At 40.6% G+C, this 26,986-nt stretch overlaps 1 protein-coding gene across 1 annotated transcript in view; it reads left to right on the top strand.

The window, feature by feature from the left end:
• Nucleotides 1-26,986, top strand: part of DNAI1 (dynein axonemal intermediate chain 1) — a 137,963-nt gene that overhangs the window by 25,277 nt on the left and 85,700 nt on the right. The window contains exons 10-12 of the mRNA XM_077171822.1: nucleotides 5,403-5,490; nucleotides 6,232-6,349; nucleotides 8,578-8,621. Coding sequence (XP_077027937.1) covers nucleotides 5,403-5,490; nucleotides 6,232-6,349; nucleotides 8,578-8,621 — 250 coding nt within the window. The remainder of the gene's footprint in view (nucleotides 1-5,402; nucleotides 5,491-6,231; nucleotides 6,350-8,577; nucleotides 8,622-26,986) is intronic.

Below are 26,986 nucleotides of genomic sequence, written 5' to 3'. Positions count from 1 at the left end.
CAGCAAATGGAGAAGTAAGATTTGTAGAGCTGCTAACTCACACATTACATATGTTACACTATGCTAATTAAAGCAGAGCTTTTCCAGCTGAGTGCTTTTTAAGGCCAAACTGTGCTTGGTCATTGCTGAAGGGAACTGTGGAACATCAAGCAGGAGACATGGCTGATCTGGATCAAGCTGCAATGGCTAGAAGCCACAATTAATTTCTAACATTGTTTTGGTCAGGCTAAGTATTAGCAAGAAAAAACTATGATAGCTACTGAGATAGCACCAGATTTAACCCAAGGGAAAGAAGAAGATGAAATTGGCTATTACCACAGGTGGGTCTCTCATGGAAGCTGTTGCTATGGTAGGAGGCCATGAAAGAGAAGATCCAAGAACTAGAGCCACAGCTGGAGATGATGGTAGGAGTTAAATGAGGATTTAAAAATGTAGTGAATGAAAAGAGAGAGAAAACAGTACTGGTACTGAATAAGAGGTCAAAGGAGTGCATGACTGGAAAAGCAGAGAAGAAAAGAGGGGAGGGGAAGGAAAGAGAGGAGAACCTTGGCAGTTCTTGACAGAAGTTTCTTGCTGGGGGAAGAGAAGTAAAATGAAGCTAAGCATTGCAGCTTTCTTGCTAGGAAAAGCAAGAAAGACATGGTTTAGCAAAACAGACAATAGAGGCAGCCAACAGGAAAGGAAGGGAGATAACCAAGAATTTCAACAGAAGGGAGGGTGAGAATTTTATAAAGATGTGTGGGGGAATAGAAGTTGGAATAATAGAAAATATTTGACTGGAGGCTGTAATGGGGAACTCCTAGAAATCTCTCCATGTGCCTCTCACTCAAATGGAACTAGAGGGGAAAGGGTGTGCTACATCTAATAGCAGTGATACAACTTTTGGAACTTTTCCTCAGTATTTAATCAAGGCAGTACACATTCCATGGATAACACAGAATACCAAAGTGGAATGATATTAAATTTTCTGAGCTGAAAATATCTGGAAGCAGAGATAACTAGACAGAAGTGTTGTATCTGCCTGTCCTGCTCTTTCTGTTCCTGTACCATCTGTTTATGACTCTGATTACAGGGAGGATACTCGATCTTAAAAGTCTTTTTCAACCCAAATGATTCTGTGATTCCACAGTTCTGACCCAGAGATGCTTGGTCAGATCCATAACCCTCCTTATGTTCTTGAATGAACTTAGAAATGACAGTATTTGAGGGAGAAGCAAAATGCAAAGAGCTTGATGCAATTGGTGCAGGCTTGCTCCTCTCACCCTTAAATGGCAAGGTATGAAAACACAAGTCTGGCATTAAGGATTTTGAATGTATCTATGCAAAGAGTGGTGGAGCAATGTGATTAGACCATAACAAAGACATGTATGCAAGAGAGGTAAAAACAATACCATCAGTCTGACCTTTACCAGCACACAAGGCAACAGAGTTAATGAGGAGGAAAAAAATACAGAACAGGGATTAAATATGAAATGGAATAAAATAGCACATATTTACTAAAGGCAGGCTGTGTCCAAATAATCTCATCTCTTTCTTTAATGAAAAGCAAGTTGTGTTTTCCTTGAACAAGCAAAGTAGAGGAAAGGTAATCTAGCTGGAATTCTGTTTAGCAATAGCAAAACTATTGCTATAGTGCCATTAGGCAATTATTAGATAGACCAGAAAGGTTGTGAGAGGGACTGGTGGAGTGGAAGACTTCATATTGGAGTATCAAAACAATCTTTGGTAAGGAGCAGGTTTATAGTCTGTAATGAGAGAGACAAACATGAGTGTGTTTCTCCAGCAACTCCATGTTGGTTGGGGAGCTGTAATGAGAGACAAGTCCACTGTTGGAATTTACCCTGTGATGAATAGTAGAGAAGATATTTATGTTATGTAAGGTGAGCTGATACCTTTTCAGGCAGGGATATGTGATTTTGATCATCACTTTTCAATGATTGCAAAACTACATAGATATGTAAAATATCATAAGAAATCGAAAGCTTGAATTCACAACACTAGAAAATTTTAGTATATTTATCTGTTATTGCAAAGGTAGGTAGGGACTCTGATTTGGATAACAGAGAGAGAAAGAGGGTTACTAAGGAAGAGGAGAGTGTCAACAGAAATACTGATGATGTCAACCAATTAGAAAAATAAAAATTAAAATAGAAATTAAATTAATTAAAATAGGAAATCAAAGCAGGAATTTTCTGCAGTGAGAGGTGGTTGATCATTGTCATAAGAAGTCCAAACAAAATTTATATTTAACGGAGAAACGTGCATTTCTGAATCATGTGAGGTTCTGTCTCACTTGTTTATCTCATAATAGCATTATACCTGTCTGAGATGTGCCTGGTGAGACAGGCCACAGGGTCACAAATATCACTTGGAAGCTCTTGGATGATGGCTACTATAATTTTTCATGTAACAGGTGAATTTAGAATGCAATTAACTTTCACATTATTGTTCACCTGTTCCTGGTCATCCTAAAGAGTGCAAGAATTGTTATCGACTCCCCGGTCTTCAATTTTCTGTTTGCAGTTTATCAGAATTAAAAGCAAAGAGTGAAAATGAAGAGATGAGTACACTTATGGAATTAATAATTGCTTGACATGATTTGAGCTGGGGGCCTTTATTTGGAATTTACAGTTGGTGTTTGTATTCAGGTGTTGGCTGGGCAACAATGACAGTAGCCCCGTACTGTGCTTCTTTCTTTGCAAACAAGGGGCTCTTCTAGTCATAGCACATACATTGCTAGAGGTATGAGTGGATATTGCACTGATTTCAGGGTGGGGTTTGCCTCCTGGATATGCAGTTACACACCAGTAGAAGCTTTTTTTCATGCTTCAGTTTATGGGAGCCACACGTTGCAACTGGCCAGCGGCTGAGAGGCAAGTATGAGGCAGCTAGTGATAAGGAATTACAGAGCAAGACCCAGACATTTTTTTCTGAAGTATTAGCCCATTATCCATTTTACATATGATTCAACTAACATTATTGCTGTTCTAAAAATAAGTTATGCACAGAAATAAAAAAAGCAAACCTGGTATCCTATGAGCTCTCCTTGCATTTGGCTAGCTAGCTCAGAATTGGCCTAAGGTGGAAAAGTGTGTTTCAAAAAGAATTTTTTTTAAAGAAGGAGAAATTAGGCCTAGCACTTCCTCTGAAGATTTATTTCAGCAGCATACAGAATAAATAAAATCTGAAACAGGACAGGATACAAAGAGAAAATAACTTACTCTTATCCACTTATAATGTCAAAAATGTAGTCATAGATGTGTTGTTAACAGGATAGCTACCTGACAGAAAAGCTGACTTAAAACTTTTTGGATTCATGAGTTTCCTGAGATTTTCATGAGAGTTTCCTGCTTTGCAGAAAAAAAACCCAGTTGAATAATATATTGTTTCTGCATTTACAAGGTTGTTTTGTTTTTTGTTTTATTTCTTTTTAATTTTTAGTCTGCTTTCCGCTGACACTCCCCAAAAATAAAATTTGTGGAATCATATAATAAATTAATAGAATGATTTGGGGTTGGAAGGGACCTTAAAGATCATCTCATTCTGAGCACTGTACCACTGTCAGGAACACCTTCCTCTAGACCAGGTTGCACAAAGCCCTGTCCAATCTGGCCTTGAACACTTCCAGGGCTGGGACATCCACAGCTTCTCTGGACAACCTGTGCCAGTGCCTCAACACACTCACAGTAGAGAATTTTTTCCTAATATTTGATCCAAATCTACCCTCTTTCATTTTAAAACAGGTGTTCCTCACCCTGTCACTATACTTCCTGATGAATAGTCCTTCCCGGTATTTTGTGTAGGTTCTTTTTAGGGACTGGAAGGTGCTTTAGGGTCTCCTCAGAGCCTTCTCTTCTCCAGGCTGAACAACCCCAATTCTCTCAGCCCGTCTCCATAGAAGAGGGGCTCCAGGCCCTGATCAAATTCATGGCCTCTTCTGGACTCACTCCAGCAGTTCCATGTCATTCCTGTGCTGGGAACCCAGAGCTGGATGCTCCAGGTGGGTCTCACCAGAGTGGAGCTGAGGGGAAGAATCTCCTGCCTTGATCTGCTGCCTTTCTCTGAACTTGGTTTCAAGTTCTACTTAATTTTTTTCTAGGAAAAGAGGACTGCACACATTACTGGAGGTGTAAGCAAACCATGGATTTATAAAAAATGTAACAGTTTATAGAATTCTTTTTTCTCTTTTGTCCTCTCATCTCTGTGTATCCCTATTAATTTTGTGCTGTTTGAATGAGACTCAATCTCCCTTGAGTCTCTGCAGAGCCCAGGAAAGAAGCAGAGGGACAGGCAAAATCTGAAGTCACGTTCCTGGTTCTGACTGTGACTGTGTGGTGTAGTTTGGTCAACCCATTTCACTTTTTCTTTCCATATTCAGGGCACTCTCTGAGCTGTGTCAAGGATGGCATGTTTCTTCCCAATGTTGTCACTATGAAGGGAATCTTACTGTGCTGGCTGCCATCAGTTCATAGCTGGGGCTTGAAGATTAAAGGCTTTGAAACACTGGTGGGGCTTTGGGGCAGCAGTAGTGGATGGGGATTCAGGTACTTGGAGCAGCAAGCTCTCAGAGCACTTTGTATATGCCTTGGCATTGCACAGAGCTGTGATGACTTACTTATATAGTTCAGCACTGTGGACTTCCAAGCTTTGTCCTTCCCACTGCTAGCACCCAGGCTTCTTGTCCTTCTTTTTAGTTAGTCCAGTTTGGATTTCACTAGTGGTCACACATACACACAGAGTATAGAGAGCACACTCACAAAAAATAGTTGAGAATGGAGTTCAGTAAGGTATGCTGATCATCCAGAGGGCTCTATGAGATAAGCATATGAACCACCCACCTGCTGACAGACAAACAGCCCCTGCTGGGCTCTCTTTTCTCTACTTGTCCATGGATGTGTGAATGGATCAGGTTGGAATCACCCAGTGATTGACTGAAGGACTCCTAAATCCTGTGACATTTCCTTAATGCATGAGACCTTAGAGCTCTCCAGGTAGAGATGAGAGAGTGCTCATGCATGACCAAACCCCTCTGATTTCATCACCAAATCTGATGAACTGTTACACAGTGAGATGGGGTAGGAATCATCTGTGTCCTTTTAGGTCATCCTGTCAGGAGTTACATTGAAAGACAAGACTCTTATCTACCTTTAGAGGTAATTACCTGTATTGAGCTAAATCAGGAACAAACACTGAAGTTACTGCAGCTCAGCTGTGGATGGTATCTTGCTAAATTTATAATAAAGCCATTACATTTTTTCAAGTGCTTGTATCATTAGGTTATTGTATGACATATTTAAAATTAATCTGTATTCAAGATCAAAGGATTCAGGTTTTTCAGTCACATGAGGTCTGAGGCACCTGTAAACAGACAGGAAATATGTTTTCCTTTCTTTTCTCTTCAGCACGTCGATTCTCTAAGCATGGTTGCAAAGGCTGCTAAAATAGCGGAACGGATGGTGAACCTGAACACATATGATGACATTGCACAAGGTATGGCCCACTGAGAGGTGCTTCTAACTCAAGTCTCAAGTGTCAGTCCTGCAGACAAGTACCTACAGCCACAGCAAGGACAGGACAGGACAGAACAGAGTAGAAAAACAGAAGTAAAACGAGCAGGTCTAGGAACCTGCTGACTCACACAAGGCAAATAGCACATCAGACCATGGGCAAGCAAAGACCATGGCACATTAGCCCTGCTCTGAGCTGGCTGGGGACAGCAGGTCTGGTGAGCACTGCCCCCCCTGCAGCACTTCCCTCCCTCAGCAGGTACTTCACTCCTGGATGCAGGTGCTATGACAGCAGCCACAGCAGAGCTGATCCCTGCTCACATACCAGCCATGGCAATGTGCTCAGTCTTGATGTCATTTTACAAAAGTAATTTTGCTGCATCCGCTCAGCTTCCTCCTGAAGAGCCATGTCCAGCTCTGGGAGTGGCCTGAGGTCACACCTTGCTCAGAGCTTCTATTTTCTTGTTAATTTTTGTCTGCTGATTATCAGTTTGATTTTTATTTTTCCTATGTGTGAGAGGGCTTGTTAAAATGCATTTAAAGGGCTGAGTTGCTGGTTTGGAGTCAGGACTTAAGAATTGAGACAGATTTTACACTGACAATTTGGTTGTGCAGAGGCTGTGAGGATAACAGATTGTCTTTTAAAGCTTCCCTGACATTGAACTGTGCTGATTTATTTCTGATTTATGTACTGGGACCTTTCCTTGATTTTTTTTTTGTTTAGATTTTAAATATTTTGAGGATGCATCAGATGAATACAGAGGCCAGAAAGGAACCCTCCTCCCACTCTGGAAGTTCCAGTATCAAAAAACCAAGAAACTTGCAGTTACTGCCCTCTCCTGGTAAGTCTCTTCATTCCAAACTTAATCTCGACTGTTGCACTGGGGAGTGGACTGGAATGGAATGTAAAGGGATCTTATGAGGCAGGGCTGATTTCTCTGGGAACACGGGTTTGATTTGTTACAGTCAGCTGCTTGGGCAGCACTGAAACGTGCCCGGTGCTTTTGGTTGCAGAGAAGATTGTGTAAGGCTGAATGTGACTGGCTTGTGCCCTTCAGCAGAAACTGAAGGCAGAGGAGACTCTGTGCATCATTGGGGAAAAGTGAGCATGGTTGACAGGGCAAAGAAAAGTCCTTTCTTGGAAAAGCTGGGATAGATGTGTCATATCTCTGAACAGTATGCTGTAGGAATCAGCCCTGCATAGGACAGCCCCAAAATTCCAGCTATGTACTTGAGTGCTGACCAAACACTTCTTGAGCTCTGTCAGACTTGGTGCTGTGACCACTTCCCTGGGGAGCCTGTTCTTGTGCCCATCCACCCTCTGGGTGAAGAACCTTTTTATAAGATTGAATGTAGCTCTCTCCTGATGCAGTTTTTGATGCCATTCCCTTGGCTTCTGTCACTGCTCATCATGGAGAAGAGATCAGTGTCTGCCCCTCCTCCTCACAATGACATTTTGAGTGCAGTGAGGTCTCCCCTCAGTCTCGGGTTCTCCAGGCTGAGCAGACCAAGTGACCTGAGCCACACCCCACGCAAGGGCTTCCCCTCCAGACAAGACAGGTATTTTTGTACTGGGATCTTGCACAGTTCACTGCAGTAGGCATTTGCCCTGCAGTCCACTTTCACATATTTTGATCAATCCAGAAATGATCACTGATACTTGCAAATCTACTCTCTTTTGTTCTGTGATATTATTGCTATGGTTATTACTGTGAAAAAAACCCCACTTATCACCAGCACAAATGAGTCCTTTCACTTTTTAACACGCTTGATGCTCCTCAGAACTGGCTTGGTTCATGCACTGAGCATGAGACATACCTAGTCAGACCCTGCCCTGTGCTCCCCCGCAGTTAGGCCTCTTCTTACTTGTTTGTGTGAGCATGTTTGTGCCTTGATAAGGAGAATCTGTGGAGAGACAGAGCAGGATTGCCATCTTCTGCCTTTCAAGCCACTGTGGTATTATGTAAGAGAGTATCACGCATGCAGTTGTGTGAGAATTACAGATAACAGTAAAAATGGGAAGCAAAATTGGGAGAAAAGGCATCTTTAATAGGTAGTTTATACTGCTATTAAATTTGCCTCCAGAAAATGATAAGAGAAAGATGACTCTGAAATTGGAAGAATTACTCCAAATTGCTTTATGGAATAAGCTTTTCTAATTCAATTTTTATTCTCTCATTTTTAGCCGTGATGATGCATTTAGTGAAAAGAACAAGAGCGTTAGGATGCCTAGGTACTAGCCCAAATGAAAAAGGAGAAATTAAAAGAGAAGTGGGTTTATTTTATCAATTCACAGTAGCAATTCAGAGAAAATACTCATAGATAATTTCCACATATGTTCATTTCATGGAATTGTTCCCCACTGGTTGTGCTGTGTGAGCTCAGGGATAAACAACAGTACTGATCTTTGTCCCATGGAAATCCTACCTGCAGCAATCTACCACCCACAGCAGAGGTTGTAGAGAGAGTTGATGTTTTTCAAGTAAAGGGACTTTTGAAGACATAGTAGATGGCTAATTGCTCATTGCCAGTATTTACCACAGGAAATACAATGTTCACCAGCTGGGTCAGAAGGGAATTTCCCTTCCTGATTTGTGGTTGTGATCATGAATTTATGAACTGATAGCTGTCTCTGGAAGCATCTTTCATAATTTAATAACAGGTAGGGAAAGTGAGTTTATTGATTTAGAAATCCTTTAATTCTTTCCACTGAAAGATGGAAACCTATATATTCCTGCCTTTTTGCTTTCCTCAAAGATCTAATTTTTAAAAGTAAACTTCCTGAAATTATGAAATGGATAGCCAAGAAATGCTGGAGATTGACACGTCTGTCTTTTTATCCTTTTCATCTACTGTTTTGGTCTTCTAATGTTCTGCTTTTTTGTGCATCATGAGTTTGGATGAGTTACTCACAAACTTTATTAGTGCATATGGTCAAAGGGCAGAACCCTCAGACTGAGTGGAGTCCTGTGAGAATGAACTCTGAAGTTAATGTGTGAAACACTGTGTATTGCTGTGGAACTACATGGTTAATAATAAATGCCATTTTATATATGTTTTCTCATTACAGGAATCCAAAGTACAAGGACCTATTTGCAGTGGGGTATGGTTCTTGTAAGTATTAAATGCAAAAGAATCACTGAAAGATTTAAAATATTTAACAAGTGCTCTGAGATCAATTCAGACAATCCTCTGAGGCATGGATTGCATCTCATAGCAAGAACTCAATTTCATAGCAATAAATTGAGATTTGACTCAATACAGGGATTAGGCCTTTCCATTCCATGACATGAACATTCAGAAATACATAGGCATAGACAGCAATTACTGTAGGACTATACCAAATTTAAAACAGGATAACGTGATACATAATGGAATTGCTAAACTATTCTTTTTTCCTTTGTGGTCTGCAGAACAGAAATATACATGATTTCAAAAGAGTTTAGATAGATTCATGGAGGACCAGTTTGATGTTGGAGGGATAAATCACCTGATTCAGTAAGTTGATAGCTGTGAGTTGCAGGGAGCTGAGTACATACAACGGGACAGACCTGTATTTGCTGACCTTCTCAATTTAAACAATTGCTACATGTTGGTGTAAGATACTTGACTAGATTAGCAACAGGAACCGTTGGTATCATCCCAAATATGTCTTTATTCTTATGTCTTTTTCTGTTCTCTGACAATGGAACCAGGTGGGTTGTCTTCATTTATACTGGTAAGGACTGTGCTCTGCTTGCAATATTGTAAAATTTCATTTTCCTTTTAAATTTACATTTTTCTTTTGACTTTCACTCCATCTGAGTCTGGAAATGTTCTTGTTAGTTTGCCAAGATGCTTAAATTGGCCTGACACTCTTTTTAATTCAGCAGGCAGCAGCTATTCTGAAAAGCAGATTAAAATCAGCTTTTGGAAAAAAAAAGCATGGTGTGAAGTGCTCAGGATGTCCTTGCCTTGTACAGCACAGCAAAATCTTATTGTTCTTAAATCTCTTTGCTGAGAGAGTGCAGGAATTTAGCAATGCCTCCCACTGCCCTGCCAGCCAGGTGGCAGAGGAGGGATACAAGCTCAAAGAAGGTCATCTCCCTGTTTAACCTCTTCCATAACCTGTTCATTTAATTGGTTTAATTTCATACACTTTGTACACTAGGCAAGACCAGTATGCTTTCTGGGTTGTGCAAAAGTGTTAGTTGGTTCTACCAGGGCCCACTGTGCCAAAGGCAATACAGAGATGCGAAGGGAGGGAGACTCTTAACTCAGTGGTTTGCCGTGTAGGTGACAAGAGAGCCAGAAATCTTCTTACCTCATTTTTATAGAGGACAGAGGGCATAGCTTGTCTCTACCTGCTGAAGGCAACTAACAGCTGAGTTTCTGCTCTCGACTCCCCCTTTAGTCAGCATGGAGAGGTCAGCACATCCAGAGGCCCTCCATCCTTATGCTCAAGGGAGGAGCTAAGTGGCTCTCTGGAAGGAGTGATCCCTCCTGACGAGTGAGCTGAGGCAGAGCACCTAGCTGGATTCATCTCACCACTTTAGTTGTCTCTTAAATGACTAAAGTGAGGTGAGATAAATCCAGCCCAGAGGAAATGATCCTATAGTCACACAATGACTGGGATATCTTTGGGTCTGCTGTGGCCATAATTACATCAACAGTCTTCTGAGCAGCAGGCATTTGGGAGTGCTGCCAAAATACAAGTAACACATTTGTCCTGCTGCCTAAAATGTACTTTTTGAAACTAAAGATCCCTTGTTTACTATGGGATCTTTAGTTTCAAAAAGTACTCCAGAGTGGTGGGTGCTTTCTTTACAGAGAGGGCCCTAGCCTCTCCCTTGCTTTTGTACTCTATTTCTGCAGTCTTCTCCAGTGATTTATTTGGATGGGGTTTCTGATGCTAACGGTGTTTCTTTGGCATGAGACAGGCTCTTCTGAACAAAAATATTGTCATCATAATTTGCAATTCAGGGTTTATGCTGCCTGGCTAGAACTAATTTTTATTCCCGTGAGGAGGAGCTGTCTTTCTGTTTTTATTTTTGCATAAATGAGATTGCTGGGTTTCTGGGTACCCTGACAGCTTGCAGTGCAGGGTTCAGAGCCACTAGTGGGTGTTGGGCTTGTGTTCTGCCTTTCTGATGGGAACACTATGAATACAAGCTCAGGTCTTTGCCATCACCTCAGTTCATGTTCCAAAAGCAATTGTGCCTCTGACAGGCTTCAGAGGTGGCTTTTTATGTGCAGCTCCAACTGTCAGCACATGAACTGAGTAGGGAAAAACATTTTCTCCATGGCCAATGTATTTTATCCCACAGTTTCTTTGGATTTAAGGGATGTAACTTTCCACTCAAGGATGTTTGAAGAGTACAGACTCAAATACCACTGGCAACCTGAGGTACTTGGCAAAGATGTCTACTCAGTTCTTCTCAGTCTGAAGTAGGGCTTTATGTAGGCAGAAGAAAAGCACATAAAGATACGTATACTGTTCTAACTTTCTAGTGTAAAATCAGCATAAGCAGTGCTGGCACAAGGTCCCTGCACTGATGTGACTGCATCCAAAGTAAGAGTTGCTGCAACTTTGTGATCAAACTAAATTGGTGTCAAATCCAGACCAGAGCTTTCATGGAGGTGAGCTGTCTCTTAGTAGATGTCCTGAGGCTCCCCAAAGCTGAAGAGGGATCGTGGAACACAGAAGATGGAGCAGCTCTGGTTGCACTCTCCTAAAACATAGAAACAGGTAAATACAGGGAGATAGGGCATACTTGCTGGGCAGTCTTGTATTTTCCCATTTCTCAAATGAACTGCCCAATGACCATGGATATTATTTTATTTACTGCCTTGCACTGAGTGAGGCTGATGGATGGTTGGTCACTGCAATAAGGGTATTCCCAAAAAGGACATGCTTAGGATGCTTCAGAAGAAATAGCGAGAGGAGAAAATGAATCAAGTGGCTTTTACAGCGAGGTACTGCCTCTTCCTGTTTGCCTCTCTACTTTATAGCCATTTTCAGAATCAGGCACTTTAATTAGAGATTAGAATCAAGGAAATGAAAAGTAAAACTGGTGCACTCACAGAGGGAAAAGTCATTCTGCAGGGACTGAGAGGAGATATGCATAGAGATATGCTATTTGCCTCCTCCTTTTCTTCACGATGCCTTATTTCCCTCTATCTAGAAAACAAATAGTGGAAAAAAAAATTAGGAGTGAATTCCCAATCCACTACTCACTCAAAAGATTGAATAAAAACAAAGATGAGCTTCATGTTACACCACTTAGGTTTGTACACAGCCTGTTTCAAGCCCCAGAGATTTATTCTAGGCCAAATACTTTGTTCTCTAGCAAAATATCTTTCAGCCAAATACAAATTTGAGGGACACAAGTAAGGTGTCATAGAATCATAGTGTGGTTTGGATTGGAAGGAACATTAAAGATTGTTCAATTCAAATCCCCCTGCCACTGGCAGGAATCCCACTCACTAGATCATGTTGCTTAGGATATCAAACCAGTCCTTGAACACTTCCAGGGATGGGACATCCACAACTTCCCTGGACAACCTGTTCCAGCCTGTCCCTGTCTCACCTTCTTCATAGTAAAGAATTTATTCCCAATATCAAATCTAAACTCTCAGTTTAAGGAGGTTATCCCTTGTTCTGTCACTATCTGCCTATGTAAAAAGGTATCTCCATCTCTTTTATAAGCCTGCTTTAAGTACTGGAGGGCCACAGTGAGATTTTCCCAGAGCCTTCTTTTCTCCAGGTTGAGCAACCCCAACTCTCTCAGCCTGTCTTCATAGTGGGGGTGCTCCAGCCCTCCGATCATGCCTGTGATCTCCTCTGAACTCACTCCAACAGGTCCATGTCTTCCTTGGCCTCCAGAGCTGATCATCAGGCAGTGTAAAATGGGATGGAAAGTGCTAAACATTGAGGAGACAAGGGCTGAAGAGATTATTGTGATGATGATGGCTAAGCCTTGGCTCCCTTACCCAAATTCTTGAGTATCAGGATTGAGAGCTCTTGCACCCTAAGAAAAATGTATCTAAATGTCTCCCAGCTCTTATTCACTCCTTGATCTCTGAGAGTCTTTTCCCAAAGGGTGGCACATGCTAATGCTTTAAACAGCCAAGATTTAGGCTCTGGCAGTGAGATACTTTTTAATCCAGTTAGTGTATGCTCTGCTGATTCAATGCCATATAAGTTAAAATCGAATCTTATTATATACTTAACTGGATGCTGACTGATTGCATTCATACTTTTGCTAGTACGGTTATCCTGTCAGTCATCCTGACAAGAGGGATGGTAGTTTTGACAAGACATTTACCCTCTCCTTAGGTCTAGGGATCCAGATAATAGGTGAGATAATTCAGCAGGATTGGAGTCCTACACTGAAAGAAGCCCACTGCATACAAATAAGGTCTGTGATCATTAATAAATGTTAACTACTTGTTAGCTGTTCCTGAAATATAGATAAATCCTTCAAGTTTTCAATGAGATCTCAGTCAAATTATGGAAATAAAAATTGAGAACCATAGAATCATAAAATGTCCTGAAACAGAAGGGACCCACAAGGATCATGGAAGTCCAACTCATGTCTACACAGGATGATCCCCAAGAACACCACCATGTGCTTGTGAGTGTTTCCAAATGCTTCTTGAACTCTGTCAGGCTTGGTGCTGTGACCTATTCCAGTGCCCAGCCACTCTCTGGGGGAAGAACCTTTTGCTGATATCCAACCTAAACCTCCCTGGCACAACTTCAAGCCATTCTCTCAGGTCCTGTCACTGGTCACAGAGCAGAGATCAGTGCCTGTCCCTCCTCTTCCCCCATGAGGAAGTTGTAACTACAATGAGGTCTGCCCTCAGTCTCCTCCAGGCTGAGCAGACCAGGTGACCTCAGCCCCTCCTCACTTGGCTTCCTCTCAAGGCCCTTCATCATCCTTGTTGCCCTCCTTTGGATGCTCTCTGGTAGCTTTATGTCCTTCTTTTATTGTGGCACCCAAAACTGCACCCAGAGCAGAGCAGGACAATTTGCTTCCTTGCCCAGCTGGCCCGATGTCCCCAGGACAGGGATGTCCCTTCTGGCTGCCAGGGCACTGCTGACTCATGTTCAGCTTCTCATCAACCAGGATCCCCAGGGTCCCTTTCCCTGGCACTGCTTTCCACCTCTCATTCCCCTGTCTGTCTGTACAACCAGGGTTGCCCCATCCCAGAAACAGAATCCATCACTTGTCTCTGTTAAACTTCATGCAGTTGCTGATTGCACATTTCTCTAATATGTCAAGGTCTCTCAGCACAGCCTCTCTGCCTTTGAGGGAAACATCAGCTCCTTCCAATTTAGTATCATGGACAAACTTGCTTAACAGTCCTTTGAGACCTATGTATAAGTTGTTTGTGCAGATGCTGAAGAGCACTGGGCCCAAGATGAAGAACCCCACCACAGACCAGCTGTCAGCCTGAGGTAATCCCATTTACCATAACCCTTTGTGTTCTATGCATCACCCAGTGTTTACCTACTGCATGATGTAATTATCTATCTGCAGACTGGACATTTTGTCCAAAAAGGATATTTAGGGAGTCCAGCTCTTTGATACATTAGAAAATCATAAAAAAATAGAACTGAAAATAATTTTAGAAAGTTATTAGATATATTATCTCCATGCAAGATAATACTTTATTTAAAACATGGTTTGAGGTCTCAACTTAGTCCACCTAATGATGGTTGTATGCCCTATAATTCCTGTCATCATTGACAGCATACCCCTGTAGATGACAGGCAAGCTTTGTGACAAGGACAGAAATGTATGTTTGAGAAGCAGAACATTAGAAAGCCTGAAAACTTTGATTTAACAGTGTGGGCTGTGGGCTTAAGAAGGTTCAGTGTTACAAAATGTGCCAGATGTTTGCTTGTGTTTTCTTCTCTACAGTGGTAGATTTAAAGGTTGTGATGCAAAATGTGGAGCAGAATCTGGAATGGATTTACATAACAAGCTGCAGTTAAATTTGGTATTTTCTGATGAATGACCGAAGAGCTTCAACTAAAAGCACCAAGTGGATTGAATACTGCCTAAAAAATTCACATCTTTGAAGCAGCTCTCAGAAAGTCTCTTCCAATATGTTTATGTATTTAAATTATGTTCCCAGAACAGGCAGAGAAGACTCCTGGGAGCAGAAATCCCTACTAATCTTTCTCTAAGCTACATAGTTTGTTTTCATATTGGGAATAGAGATTTAAGACCTTGCCAGACAGAGAAAAAACATTTTATATTGCTGTGATGAAGTTCTTTGCCTAGTATGAGGCTGTGTGTACATGCAATTCATGTGAGGGGAGTGCTCTGGAGAGGAGGGGCTGGCATGTCCCCAGTCACATAATGGCCTGTGTGCTGGACCAGGTACAGCACTGACTGTCAGACTTTTAGACCCCACAGTGAAGCTATTGAAGTTTTCTGAGTCAAATGCTACAAGAGGCTGATAGAGATTCATGTGGCCCACACATCTCACTCAGAGAGAAGTTCATGTTGCAGTCTGGATTCTCTTTGCTCTTTGGCATACGTTTGTATGCTGTAACAGATTCCAGCCTTTGGAAAAACTGGAATTTTTTTCATTCAGTCACATTCCCAGCATGCAAGTTGATAAATGCATCTTCAGTGGTAAAAGATCCATGAGGCTCACTCTCTGTTTTGGTTACAGGATTGAGAACTGCATTGTACCACCATAGAGTCTGAGTTTCCTTTTAGTTATGAATGTATTTTTTATTGATATTTTGGTATTTGTACTGTAAATTGAAAGAGTGTCCCCTTTTTCAAATGCTTGTGATGCCAGTTATTAATGGTAGTTGGTACAAGAGTTAGTGGTATCAAAATATCAGCAGTGAAATTACGTTGAGGAAAAAAAGAATACAATCACAGAAATAAAACATAGTGATTGTATAGTCACCAGTGATTTTAACTGACTATATTTAAGTTGCTACTGTAGGGGTATATTACAATACAGAAAAAAAGCATCAGAAGAATAAGGAGAGAGAAGAATTAAGAGAGAATTTGTAAGTTTTATTTGTGAATTGCTGTAGAACATTTGTATGGGCACTGAGTATACCCACAATCAAACAGGAACACCCTGGAGGACTTGGGCTTGCTATGTACTAATTTAAGAGTGCTGTTTGTACTATGTGATTTTTAAAAGCTGAAAGGAATTTTCCATTAATACATTGTATTAATTAGAAGAGGCTGCTGGGGAATGAAATAGGAAATAAAATGTAGCAATCAGGTGCCTCTTAGGCAAGCATATCAAAAGCCATTAGTAACTAGGTCTAATGCTAATCTATTATTTTATCCATGAAATCACTGCTGACAAAAAGTTTTGATGAGACTAATATCTGTGAGGTGTCAAGAAATGGAACAACCATTCAAGGAGCAATATACATCCCATTTGTAGCAGAATACAAGGCATCACTCTGTGTTACGGTGTTCAAAAAAATTCAAGCTGTGTACACATACAGAGAGAAGCTGTATTTTCAGGAGCAATCATTTTTAAAAAGTTTTGTGTAGAAACTCCATGCTGAACTTCATCAGAGTTCCTTGGATCTATTGAGAGGAAGAGTTGCAAAGGAATTGAGGAGCTGAGAGAAATTTTAAATGCAGTCTTTAATTTAATGCTGAAATGACTACCCTGGAAAGGCATGCTCATCACTGGTGACATGCCAAGGAGAAGGGTGACAAATTGGGAAGGGTTCAAAAAAGAAAGAATGATCTAAGAGCAGGGCAACTGACCTGGGAAACAAATTTAAGGAATTGGGTTTGTTCAGCTTGTCAGAGAAAAGCTTATTAAGTCATTGGATTGTGGACTGTTAACTCCCTGTATTGGGAAAGGAGATCATGTAACAAAGGGATCTTTAATCTGGCAGACAAATGATGTAACAAGATCAAAGAAAAGCTGGAGCTGCATGAATCAGGCCAGACAATGTGTGGCTCTTAATAGCAGATGAGCAATTGAGAACAATTAATTTTGGCACGTGGTAAATTACCATCTTCTGGAAAATGTAAAATTTGGAAATTTTAAAGATTTGATATTTGTTCTCTGAAGTTTTGGTCTGTTGAAGATACGATTTCTTCATTTAAAGATTTAAAGTAGTGAAATCTTGTGTCCCTGATATCTTATATTTTTCGGGAGTCTGATTTATTCACTCTTCTAACCTTTTATGGGCTTCTTTCTGTACTGTCTGCCGTTTGAAACTTCAAAGTTCATTTGCAAAACATCTATACCCTCCCCCGTGGTCTGACAGTCTTTGAAAAATCTCCCTAGTGGAATCAGTGTTAGAAATTTAAGCCATCATACATCCGGTTTATTGAGATAACCAATTGTGGTCAATTAAACATAATTGCACTGAAAATAACACTTTAGAATCTGTTTTCCAAATACTGAATATCGTTTACCACATATTTAGGGAGAGAAAGGACCTATTAAACTATCAACTCTGTTAATAAATATAACCATAATACATCAAGTGTATCATATGAAAGATGAATTTAATTTGGAGACTTAATTACTGATTTGTAATATAACTTCTGTGAGCTTTGCCTGGTTTTCCTGAGCCTTAACCTTTTAATACATGTAATTTTCAATTAACTCACAATATTAACTTTTGGTGTAGCATTTTGTTATGCTAGAGATGGTAAAGAGCTCCATTGGCATGTTTGGGAAAAAATATATTAACAAATTTTCTAGAGCCTGGGGATCAAAGGAGCTGCTGAGACATCCTGTTGTGTCTCCAGTGCATTGCAGGCCATTAAATTCCACCCACCTACCTCTCTGTGTAGACTAGTTAGTTTGATAAGTGCATTTTTATCCACAGGATAAAAATGCACTAATTTGTGTACTGTAGAGTCTTAATCTGTTCAATAAAACTAGTCTGACCCCTTTCCTTTCTTAGCTTTGTCTCTGGAAATGGCTCCACTTAAGCTATTGTGGGAATTCTTTTCTTAGCATTTGGACAGCAGAATTCAAGGACAGACAGGTTAGCTCTCTTTGTCGTCAATGTCAAGGGGAGGGTCTTGTAATGAAAATCTGCCAAAAGATTTTCTAACCATCCATATTGAGACAACTCTTGACTCACTAGGAGAAGACAATCTGCAGGTATTGAGGACAGGCAAAACAGTTCTAAACACTCTTTCTTAAAAGGATCACTGTTTTCTTTATTTTAAATATTAGTTTCCCCACACACAGGTGGTGTTATGCCTGTGTTCTATCACATAAAACTATATACTTTTATTTTGCATTCCCTCCAAATACTAAGGTTACATTTTCACCACGGCTTGACTTTTCTGTAGCAAAAGTTCTTGAATCAATTCTATTTCTCACACTCTAGTCTAAGTAGCAAAAAATTTGCCAGGCCCTGATGCTATAGTGGTCCTGACCATCTTCACCATCATATCTTCTCAAGGACAGTGGGATGAATCCTGACTTCCCACAGAGCCCCTCTACTGCTGGCTGTGTTATTGTGCTTGGGTATCAGCTCCCTATCTCTTACCTGCATAGAACCCTGACACATGACCTGTTTTCCTGATAGTCCAATGCTTAGGTCAATAAATAGCAAAGCAAAATCTGGATAAAACACAAGCCAGTGTTACTTAACTGTAATGTATTTACTCCTGCCAGATATTTAACTATTCTTCCATTTCACTTTGTATTTTAAAGGGCTTGGTTTCCTTCTGTTTGCTCTATATTTCATAGTTGAAACCTTGATAGAGGTACAAAGTAGATTTCTTAATCTGAGTGCTTTGACTTGTATCTGAGAGATAACAGTAGTAAGACCAAAGGTTCAGCCTTCATTTTACTCTTTGCATTAGAACTTTGAGGATGAGGTTTGGTAACTTGGGTAGATTCACAAAAAATAATAATTAAAAATTTTTTTTTCCTTACAATAGTTCAGATTTGTATGTCACTTTCTTCAGAAGAATTTCAGAGAGTCCATGTAAGGGAAAACAAAATTAATTGATTCGTTTGGCCTCCATAGTGCTCCGTAAGTGAACCAGGGCTGATGAATGCCAGGAGGCATAAGATCTATTTAGGGCTTGTGTAGGCAGATGCATTAGTTTAAGGGAGAATTTGGTACACTACGGATTTGTTCTGGTTGCCTCCCAAGAAAAGGCTCTGAATCCAGTGACCTTGAGAGGTTTCTCCATTTTCTCTGTTTGTCAGATGCAACCATGCTTGTGAAATCAGCCACACAGATAAGAAATGCCGTTGGCTCTGTAAGGTTTATTTATCAGTGAATGCATACTTTCTTGTGATTAATCAGCTATTAAAGCTCAAAAGTTTTTAAATCCTTGTTAAGAAGATAGAACTATTGTTAATCTGTCATGACTACAGGAGTGCAGCCTCTGCAGTGAAGCATTGCTGTTGAAAAACTCGATCATATAAATAATTTGTACAGAATTCTGTTATGATTTTTTAAAAGGTTATTGTTGCAGGCTTAGATACGACTGGGTGATCTGCATTGTTCAGTTGCATTCAGAGTCTTTCAAGCTAAGGATGTACTTCAGTGGTGAATCCCTGTGTGGTGGCTGCAATTTGGCAAGTGGTTCCCTGGGAGTAAGATGGGGATTTCAGGAGTCTTCTTGGAAGAATTACATGGAAACAGGTCCTGCAGGCAAGATGAGTCTGAGAGAGTTGGTTAATATTCAAAGATCACTTCTTCTCAGGCTTAGGAACAGTGCGTCCCGATGAGCAAGAAATCAGGCAAAGCAGATGAGAGGCCCTGTGTGGATCATTAAAGAGCTCCATTAATCAGGCATAAGAAGGAAACACACAGGAGATGGAAGTGGGGATGGGCCACTTGGACTGAATATAGAAATGTTAACAGAACAAGTAGAAATGAGACAAGGAGGGTCAAAGCCAATCTGGAATTAATTTTAGCCAAGGATGTCAAGAACAAGAAGGTCTTCTTCAAATACACCAATAACAACACGAAAACAAAGGATAATGTGGGCCTATTATTTAATTGAGGGGGAAGTTGGTAAGAGAGAATTCAGGCAAGGCAAAGTTACTGAACACCTTCTCGCATTGGTCTTCATTGGCTAGAAGAACCCTCAGGGATTTCTGACCCAAAAAATCAGTGTAAAGGAATGCTGGAAGCAAGACTTTCCTTTGATCATGTTAGAGAACACTTAGGTGACCTTGACATGCACAAGTCCCTGGGCCCTGATGGAATGCATCAGCACTGAGGGAAATGAGGGACACTGTGGTGAGGCTGCTCATCCTCATCTTTGGCAGGTCATGGCAATCATGAAAGGTGCCTGGGGATTGGAATGTCACCTCAGTTTTCAGGAGGGGCAAGAAGGAGGACCCAGGGAACTACCAGCCACTCAGTCTCACCTCAATCCTTGGAAAGATGGTGGAGCTCCTTGTTCTGGAGGCCATCTCTTACCACATGGGTCACAAGACGGTGGTCACGAGTGCTCAGCATGGATTGACAAAGGATAAATAATGCTTGATCAACCTGATTGCCTTCTGTGATGAAATAGCTACCTGAATAGATGAGGGAAGAGTAGTGAATATTGTCTACCTCGACTTCAGCAAGACTTTTGCCAGTAACACTCCAGTGTCATGCTATAGTGCAGAAAATAATCAATAAGGACGCATATAATAAAGCATGCAAAATATCCCCTGTGCATCTTCTCTATATGCCTTGATCTGCCCCTTGTTAAACGGGACACATTAGCTACCCTTAAAAGCAAGACTGTGTATGTAAATAGACATACACAGTCTTGTGTTACAAACCACTATAGGCAAAATATCTCTATATTTTTATGTAGTAACTTTACAAGTAATTAACTACTAGTTGTTTCTTTTCATAGATGCCCTTAAAACAGTCACTGGGACAGAAATTAAAGACACGGGGAGTGATGGAATGCTATCTTCTTGTCTATGATAAAAATAATATATTTAAGATTGTTTTGCAAATGACATAAGGATTTATGATGTCTTCAGCAGAGTTATTTAACATATGAAAGTGAGAAAACAGGAAGAACTACAAGTGGAAAAGGTAATACTGAAAAGCATTGGGAGTTTGTCTCTCAGGGAGTAGATAAATTTTGTTTGGTAGCTAGGAAATTTTTCCCTGAGTGTGGCATGATATTGCCAGGTCTGATCATTCAGAGATGACATGGCATTATGAGATTAGTGATTAATTGAAAGACGTGGAATCTGTTTGTTTTAAGGCCTTCCTTTATTGCCATGAGGGCTAGCAGTGCTTTGGTCTGAAACAAAGCAGAAGCAGAACTTTGTTTAAATAATAAAGCTGAGACTTCAAAAGAAAACTTCCTGCTATTGCGGCATGCTGGATTTCAGGAAATTGGCAGCCCTGTTGCAACTTTTGTGTCTCTCCTCGTGTGACCCTCTAAGCAGTGTTGCTTCATGAAGGTAGAGGCAGTGATTCTCAAAAAAATGGGGTTCTGTGACCTTAGTAAAATCCCAGTGGGCTTGGGTCTTTGCAAGTCCCAGTGGGCTGGGAACTTGCAACTTTTATATTTCATGTATCTTGAGAGACCAGCTCACAGCTCCCCTTTGATCCCTAGAGTACAAAAGGAAATCCCCCGTAAGTCATGGGTCTGGTCTACCTTTGCTAGTTTGTTGCTCCTTGCTTTTCATTTGCTTCTTTTAAAGCACCTCAGTTTGTCTGTAATGAGATTAAATTGCTCTTGTGGCTGAATTATTTATGGCTTTTAATGTAATTTTCCAAATTTGTATTCCCACTGAGAAAAGTTAATTAAGTTTTGCAAAGGCAAGTTTGAAATACATTTCAGATTTGCAGAAGAGTTTTCAAGATTTCCACTGAAACCCCAAGCCCCAGTGAGATCTTCCATATTTTAAAGGCATCAGAGTTTAGCTTCTTCCTAAACACCCCTTGTACTGCAGGATCTCTGACAGCCTCTAATCCTTCCAGGCTTCACAGCATGCTCTGAAAATTGCAATTTCCTTTTCTTCTTCGAAACAAATTCTTATCATTTCTTGCATATGGTGTTACAGCTGACAGCATGAAGTCTCAGCCTGAATATTAAGACTGTAATTCTATTTCTTGAGTTGTGGTGCAGTGTATAAATTCATTCAACTGGACTTCCAAGGTGGGTGCCACTAAAATGAAATCTCAATTAATTTACTAATGACAGTCAGTTGGGACCTTGTTCTATGTTGAGCAGCAGCTGATTCATATTTTAACAAGCTATTGTTTTCCCAATTTAAATTCTATAATTTCTTGAATCATCAGCTTTTCTCCAAGATGCACTGGGTGGTATTTGCATGATTAATCATGCAGTTTGACTTTTACTTAGCACACATATTTACATAACTGCAAGATTAAGAGAAAAGGCAGAATGTGTCTTCCAGATGAAGTGGAAAAAAGTTTGGCAGTGGAAAGAAGTTTCAGCAAACAGCTGCAGGTCAGGAATTCTGAAAACCACATGTCTGAGACAACTGGGCAGTGAAAGCTTTCTGCCAGAGGGGATGATGAGGGTAATACCACTTCTTACTGGCATTTTCTGTGTTGGAGTAGGAGCGGTCATTTGGACAATGTTTATAAAATACTGCCGGATTGTATTCTGATTTCATGCCTAGGTTTACTAGAATGTCTGGCTATGAAATTGTATCTAATTTCTGTTCATTTGGAAGGTGTTTGATGGTGTCTGTCTTCTGCATTACATGATAAAATTTCTCCTTGTTTGTTGAAAATAACTTTTTATTAGAATGTTGGTTTGATTTTAGCCTTTGGCTATTGCAGTGTTGGTTTCATACAGTAAATGTGAATTTTAAGAATTATATAAGGTCAGGCTGATATGGGGCTCTAATTATATCTGGAGAGGCTTAATTCTGCTTAATGGCTTCTGATAAATGTGTGACACTTTTAAAATCGGTGTCTTAAAGCTTAAGAGGATAGGGCCTCATCTCCTCTTAAGCAACTTGTCTCAGCATTCTCAGACTCACTTGCTGGAGCAAAAACCTGCACAAGTGCACCTGGCACACCTTCCCTGAGGGCTTGTTACAGCTCCAAAGCTGAAATTCAGAAGTACAGGGACAGACACTGGACTGGGAATTGGATGAGGGATTTCCCACTCCAGCCAGGAAGGCAAGTAAGGATGCATTTTCCTAGAGAACAACCTCCTTCCCCGTGGCTCTTCTGCAGAGTTATTTTAATTCCTTGTGTGGATGTGCATGTACAGCAGCTTGAAGCTCATCACAGCCCTACTGATGCCTCTCTATTAGGAGAGAGAGTCCTGGAAGGGAACACCTCTTCAAAATAGGGTTCTGTTGCATTAAAATAACCACAGAGGAGCATGCGTGGGATAATGACCCATCGAGTATTTTGCTACCCCTTGGGAAAATTTCAAAGGACACTGAGTATCGAGAAAGGAGGATTCTTTCTGACCTTGAGAACTATCCCCTGTTTTCACTGGAAAAATTAGGGCTGAGGGTTTACATAAAGACTCTGAAGATGCTTCAGCACTCTCCCTTTTGTGTGCTGTGCAGAGATGGAATAGAGGAAAGGATACACCCAGTGTATCCTTTGAAAACTGTGGTAGCTGCTGTCGATCAGCTGTCTACAGATTGGATCTGTCTGAATCCTGATATTGTATGAGCAGAGTCACTCATGAGGTGTTTGGTGTAGTACTACCTGTGTTAATGGTTGCTGGCATCACCTCTGTACTGTAAATATCCCACTGGATAGTCACACAGTGTTAATTCTTGCATGTGTTCATACCATTTTTACTTGCTTTTTCTAACCAAATATTTACAAACAATTCCATTGTACTCTCTGGCATCGTGAGGCAGCTCCCTAAAGGAAACCATTAATTTTCTGCTGTACAGCATTGGTTGATTAGATGCTTTGTGGAGGAGGAACAGATATGAAAGCGTAGAAATGAAAACAGCAACACTCCTGCCAAGCACTGTAGCCTGTTGCTTTCATTCATCAGCCGGTTTTATTCATTCATCTGAAGGAATGCTAGTGAATGAATCTCATTGGAGAGCTACACAGACTGAGGCAGCGCTCAGGAGCACAGCAGCCTCCCTTCCTTGCTGTCTTCTATCAGTATCCCTGTTCCCAACACCAGGGGTCAGCTTTCTACTGTTAATATGAAGCCCTTTCTGCTCTAGCTATGGCATCTAGCTGTTACACGATATAAGGAAAGCAACGAGAAGCTCCAGCCCTCCTCTAGAGCAAGCATACTTTACAGGAATGGTTAAGCTAGAAATACTTATGTGTTGGGTAACTTGTATCGCACTTCTCCCAGCAGAGCTATTTTCTAATTGGCTTTCTCTTCCATCCAGGAGATGCAGTTGTCTGTTTGCTGTTTAGACTGACTTTGGAGCCAATGGATGTGACAGCTCCTTCACGGTGACCTGGGATTGCAGAGTGGGCAGGATCTCTGCCTGTCTGTTTTAGTTACTTACATGGTCTTCATTGCTGTCATGTCTGAGGTTCCTGTCTGCCTTGAGAGTTTGTGTCTTTCCAGATGAGGTCATGCAATGCTGCTTTACTTCTTAATTATGAAAAAACTATGCCAAGGGGCTCACAGCAAAGAGCAAATACCCAGATCAGCATTCATCTCACATCCTGTAGAGCAGTCCTAGAGCAGCAGGCTCTATTCCAGCAATTCCCATAGAAGGGAAGTGACTCTAGAGGCACTTTTTTTCAAATATGTTATTCAACCCTGATTGCCACTTCCCCGGGCCTGTGCCATCACACTGTGATTCTGTTCTGGACAGCCCCTAACTTTTCCCAACCATCCCATGTGAAGAGCAGGAAGCTTTCCAACTCAGCTGTCTTTGCTGGCTAGCATTCAATCTGACAGCTGGGTCACCAGGCAGCTTTAAAGACCTAGTACTTCTTAGATGTATTTTAGGAATTGCTAGTTATATAGATTGAGTGTTACATAAGTGTAATGTCGCTATCAGTACCCGAAGATGGCAGTGTCATTTAAAATTATTATTTTTCAATCATGTCAACAACCACAGGGCCACTGGGGTGAGAACAGAGGAGGGAAATCAAAAATGGCAGAGGGAAAGAGAGATCAGCATTTTTAGCAGCTGCCCATAGTTAGATTGGTTTGTGTCAGTCATGAAACTGGACTTAAAAATATTTTCCTATCTTGATGTCCACTCTGAGAAAGAAAACTCCCAGCTAAACCTGGAAAAGCAGTTGCAGAAACATGTGTAAGGGCGTCTGACATGGAATATCCTATGCATTCTCTTACTTGAGAGTAGCAGGGAGAAGAGGTGCTACTTCTGTGTATGATGCTGATGAGATCTTCCCTGGAAGGTTGTATCCAGCTATTATTAGTTCAGTCTTCAAAATGGGTGTTAAAATTGAAAAAGGTTCAGAGATGAAGCACATTATGACTTACGTTTGAAAACTCTGCCTTACAGTTAAATTCTTAAACAATTCAACTTGGCTTGTTAAGGAGAAGATTAAGTAGTGATTTGATTGCTGTCCATTAATTACTTGAAGGGAAAGGAAGGAGATATCTTATAGAAAAGAACTCTTTCATCTTACTTTTTCATCTAGGACAGAATCTAGCAACTGGAAGTAGAATTCAGAGATCTCAGAAAGCTGGAAATGAATTTTTAATGGTGGAAGTGATTAAGCATAGGAACAAATAAAGGATTTATTCATCACAACTATCTTCTTTAGTCTTGGAATTTACAAATCTGCATTGAACACATTCCATCATTAATTCTAGCAATATGTAAGTTACTTTGCAAGCTCCTGAAGTTAGATGGCTTGTCATTATTCCTAGGGCAGAATGGTACAAAGAAAATGTAAAAGGCCCCATTAAAGACTTTTTCTCCAAAGACTTTTCTGTCTTTTGTCCTGAGGATGAGTGTGGATCATTTTTCAGCAGAATGCATTAGTAAAAACCTGAAGGAAATCTATCTAATTTAATGTTTTCACTAGTTGAAACTTGTAAGATGTTCAGACTCTTCTTAGCTTGCCTTTGGTTTCTTGCTGCTGTAAAGCAAAACCACATTTTTTGCAATGTAAAATCTTCCTCTGTTTGTCCATGCTTAGGGAACTCAATGATACTTTTTCAGTTCTTCTCTTCATGCTTGGTAATACTTATGAGGCTGCCAAAGTGTAGAATATAACCAGAAATATTTGGATGCTAACCTCCACTGATTCGTGCAATAGGCCACTTTAGGATAAGATTCTATCAGGAATACTTTGAAAATTCTGGCCATTGAAAAATAAGGGCAGATCAAATTTGCATTTTTTTGAAATCTCTTACCATCAGAACAATGTGAAAAACAACTAATTTTGTGTGTGTGTGTTTTTTTTTTAAAAATTATTTTGCATTGTGTGTTCTCATGGGTATCACTTTGCTGTAGTGTATGTGAGAAATGATAAAACTGAATATTTTTTAGGGTAAAATGAAGTCAACTAGGGAAGGTAGAAAGAAAAGGTATTCACAGATGCTTAACTGTATCGGTGAGGGATCAAAGTGGTGAATCATGTAAGTAGATTTGAGTTGTTTGATCCTTACACTTCTGTTTTTCTGGCTATGAGACAAGCAGAACACAACTTTGCTATGTGAAGAACTTGAGGCTTACTCTGTTAGTATGACTGTACAATCTATGCATCCTTAATTTTTCAACATTATAATGCTGGATTTAAATAATTGATGATATTTAGCAAGTGGCATCCCTTGGGAAAAAGGTTCACCTGCAAAAAAAGAAAGGCGACAGCAGGTATTGCTCCAAGAGCTATTGCAAAATCTTTCAGTTCTGAGTTATTCTTATCAGATTCCTCCAGGTATGAGAGAACTGGCTGGGATTCACTGGCATTCTCCAGCTTCTCCCATCAAATAGTGTGTGATGAAGTGGTTTCCACTACTGTATAAGAGATCTTCGTAGAGAGACAGTTGCATTGGCTCTTGTATTGTTTGGTGAGTCCTCAAAAGAGTAGCTGGCACAGCAGATTCTCAAGATGCTCATACTGGTCCCCACCTTGGCTCCTGCTGAACAGGAGAGGAATTTCATGGAGCAGAACATGCTTTCTAGATGCTATGGAGTCCCAGGCTTCTTCCTGTGCTGCAGAGATGCTGATTGTCCAACAGCAGCCTGGCTGGTGGAGATGGGAGATAATGGGGACATAACTTCCCCTTTAACTTCCACAGCAGATCCATGTGTTGGCCAGAGCCTGGTTTAGGTAGTGGTTGACTTCTCACAGCTACAGCTCTACCAAGTTGGCTGTCCCTAGAGAAAAGTGGAAGTTTCTAATGTGGATAAACACCTGGTGGAGGGAAATGACAAAGACAGAGACGGACTCTTCTCAGTGGTATCAAATGAAAGGCCAAAGTCAATTGAAGTGAAATGAGATAGAAATAAAGTCCTTTAAAATGTAAAATAGAACTTTTTTACTGTGGGGGTGGTTGAGCAGAAGAGCAGTATTTCCACATTCTAGAGAGGCTGATTTAAAAAATCTGACAGCATAGTCCTGGACACTG

Source organism: Agelaius phoeniceus, chromosome Z (genome assembly GCF_051311805.1).
Source record: "Agelaius phoeniceus isolate bAgePho1 chromosome Z, bAgePho1.hap1, whole genome shotgun sequence".
In the NCBI taxonomy this organism is placed as follows: Eukaryota; Metazoa; Chordata; class Aves; order Passeriformes; family Icteridae; genus Agelaius; species Agelaius phoeniceus.
This window is presented reverse-complemented; position numbering and strand designations above follow the sequence as displayed.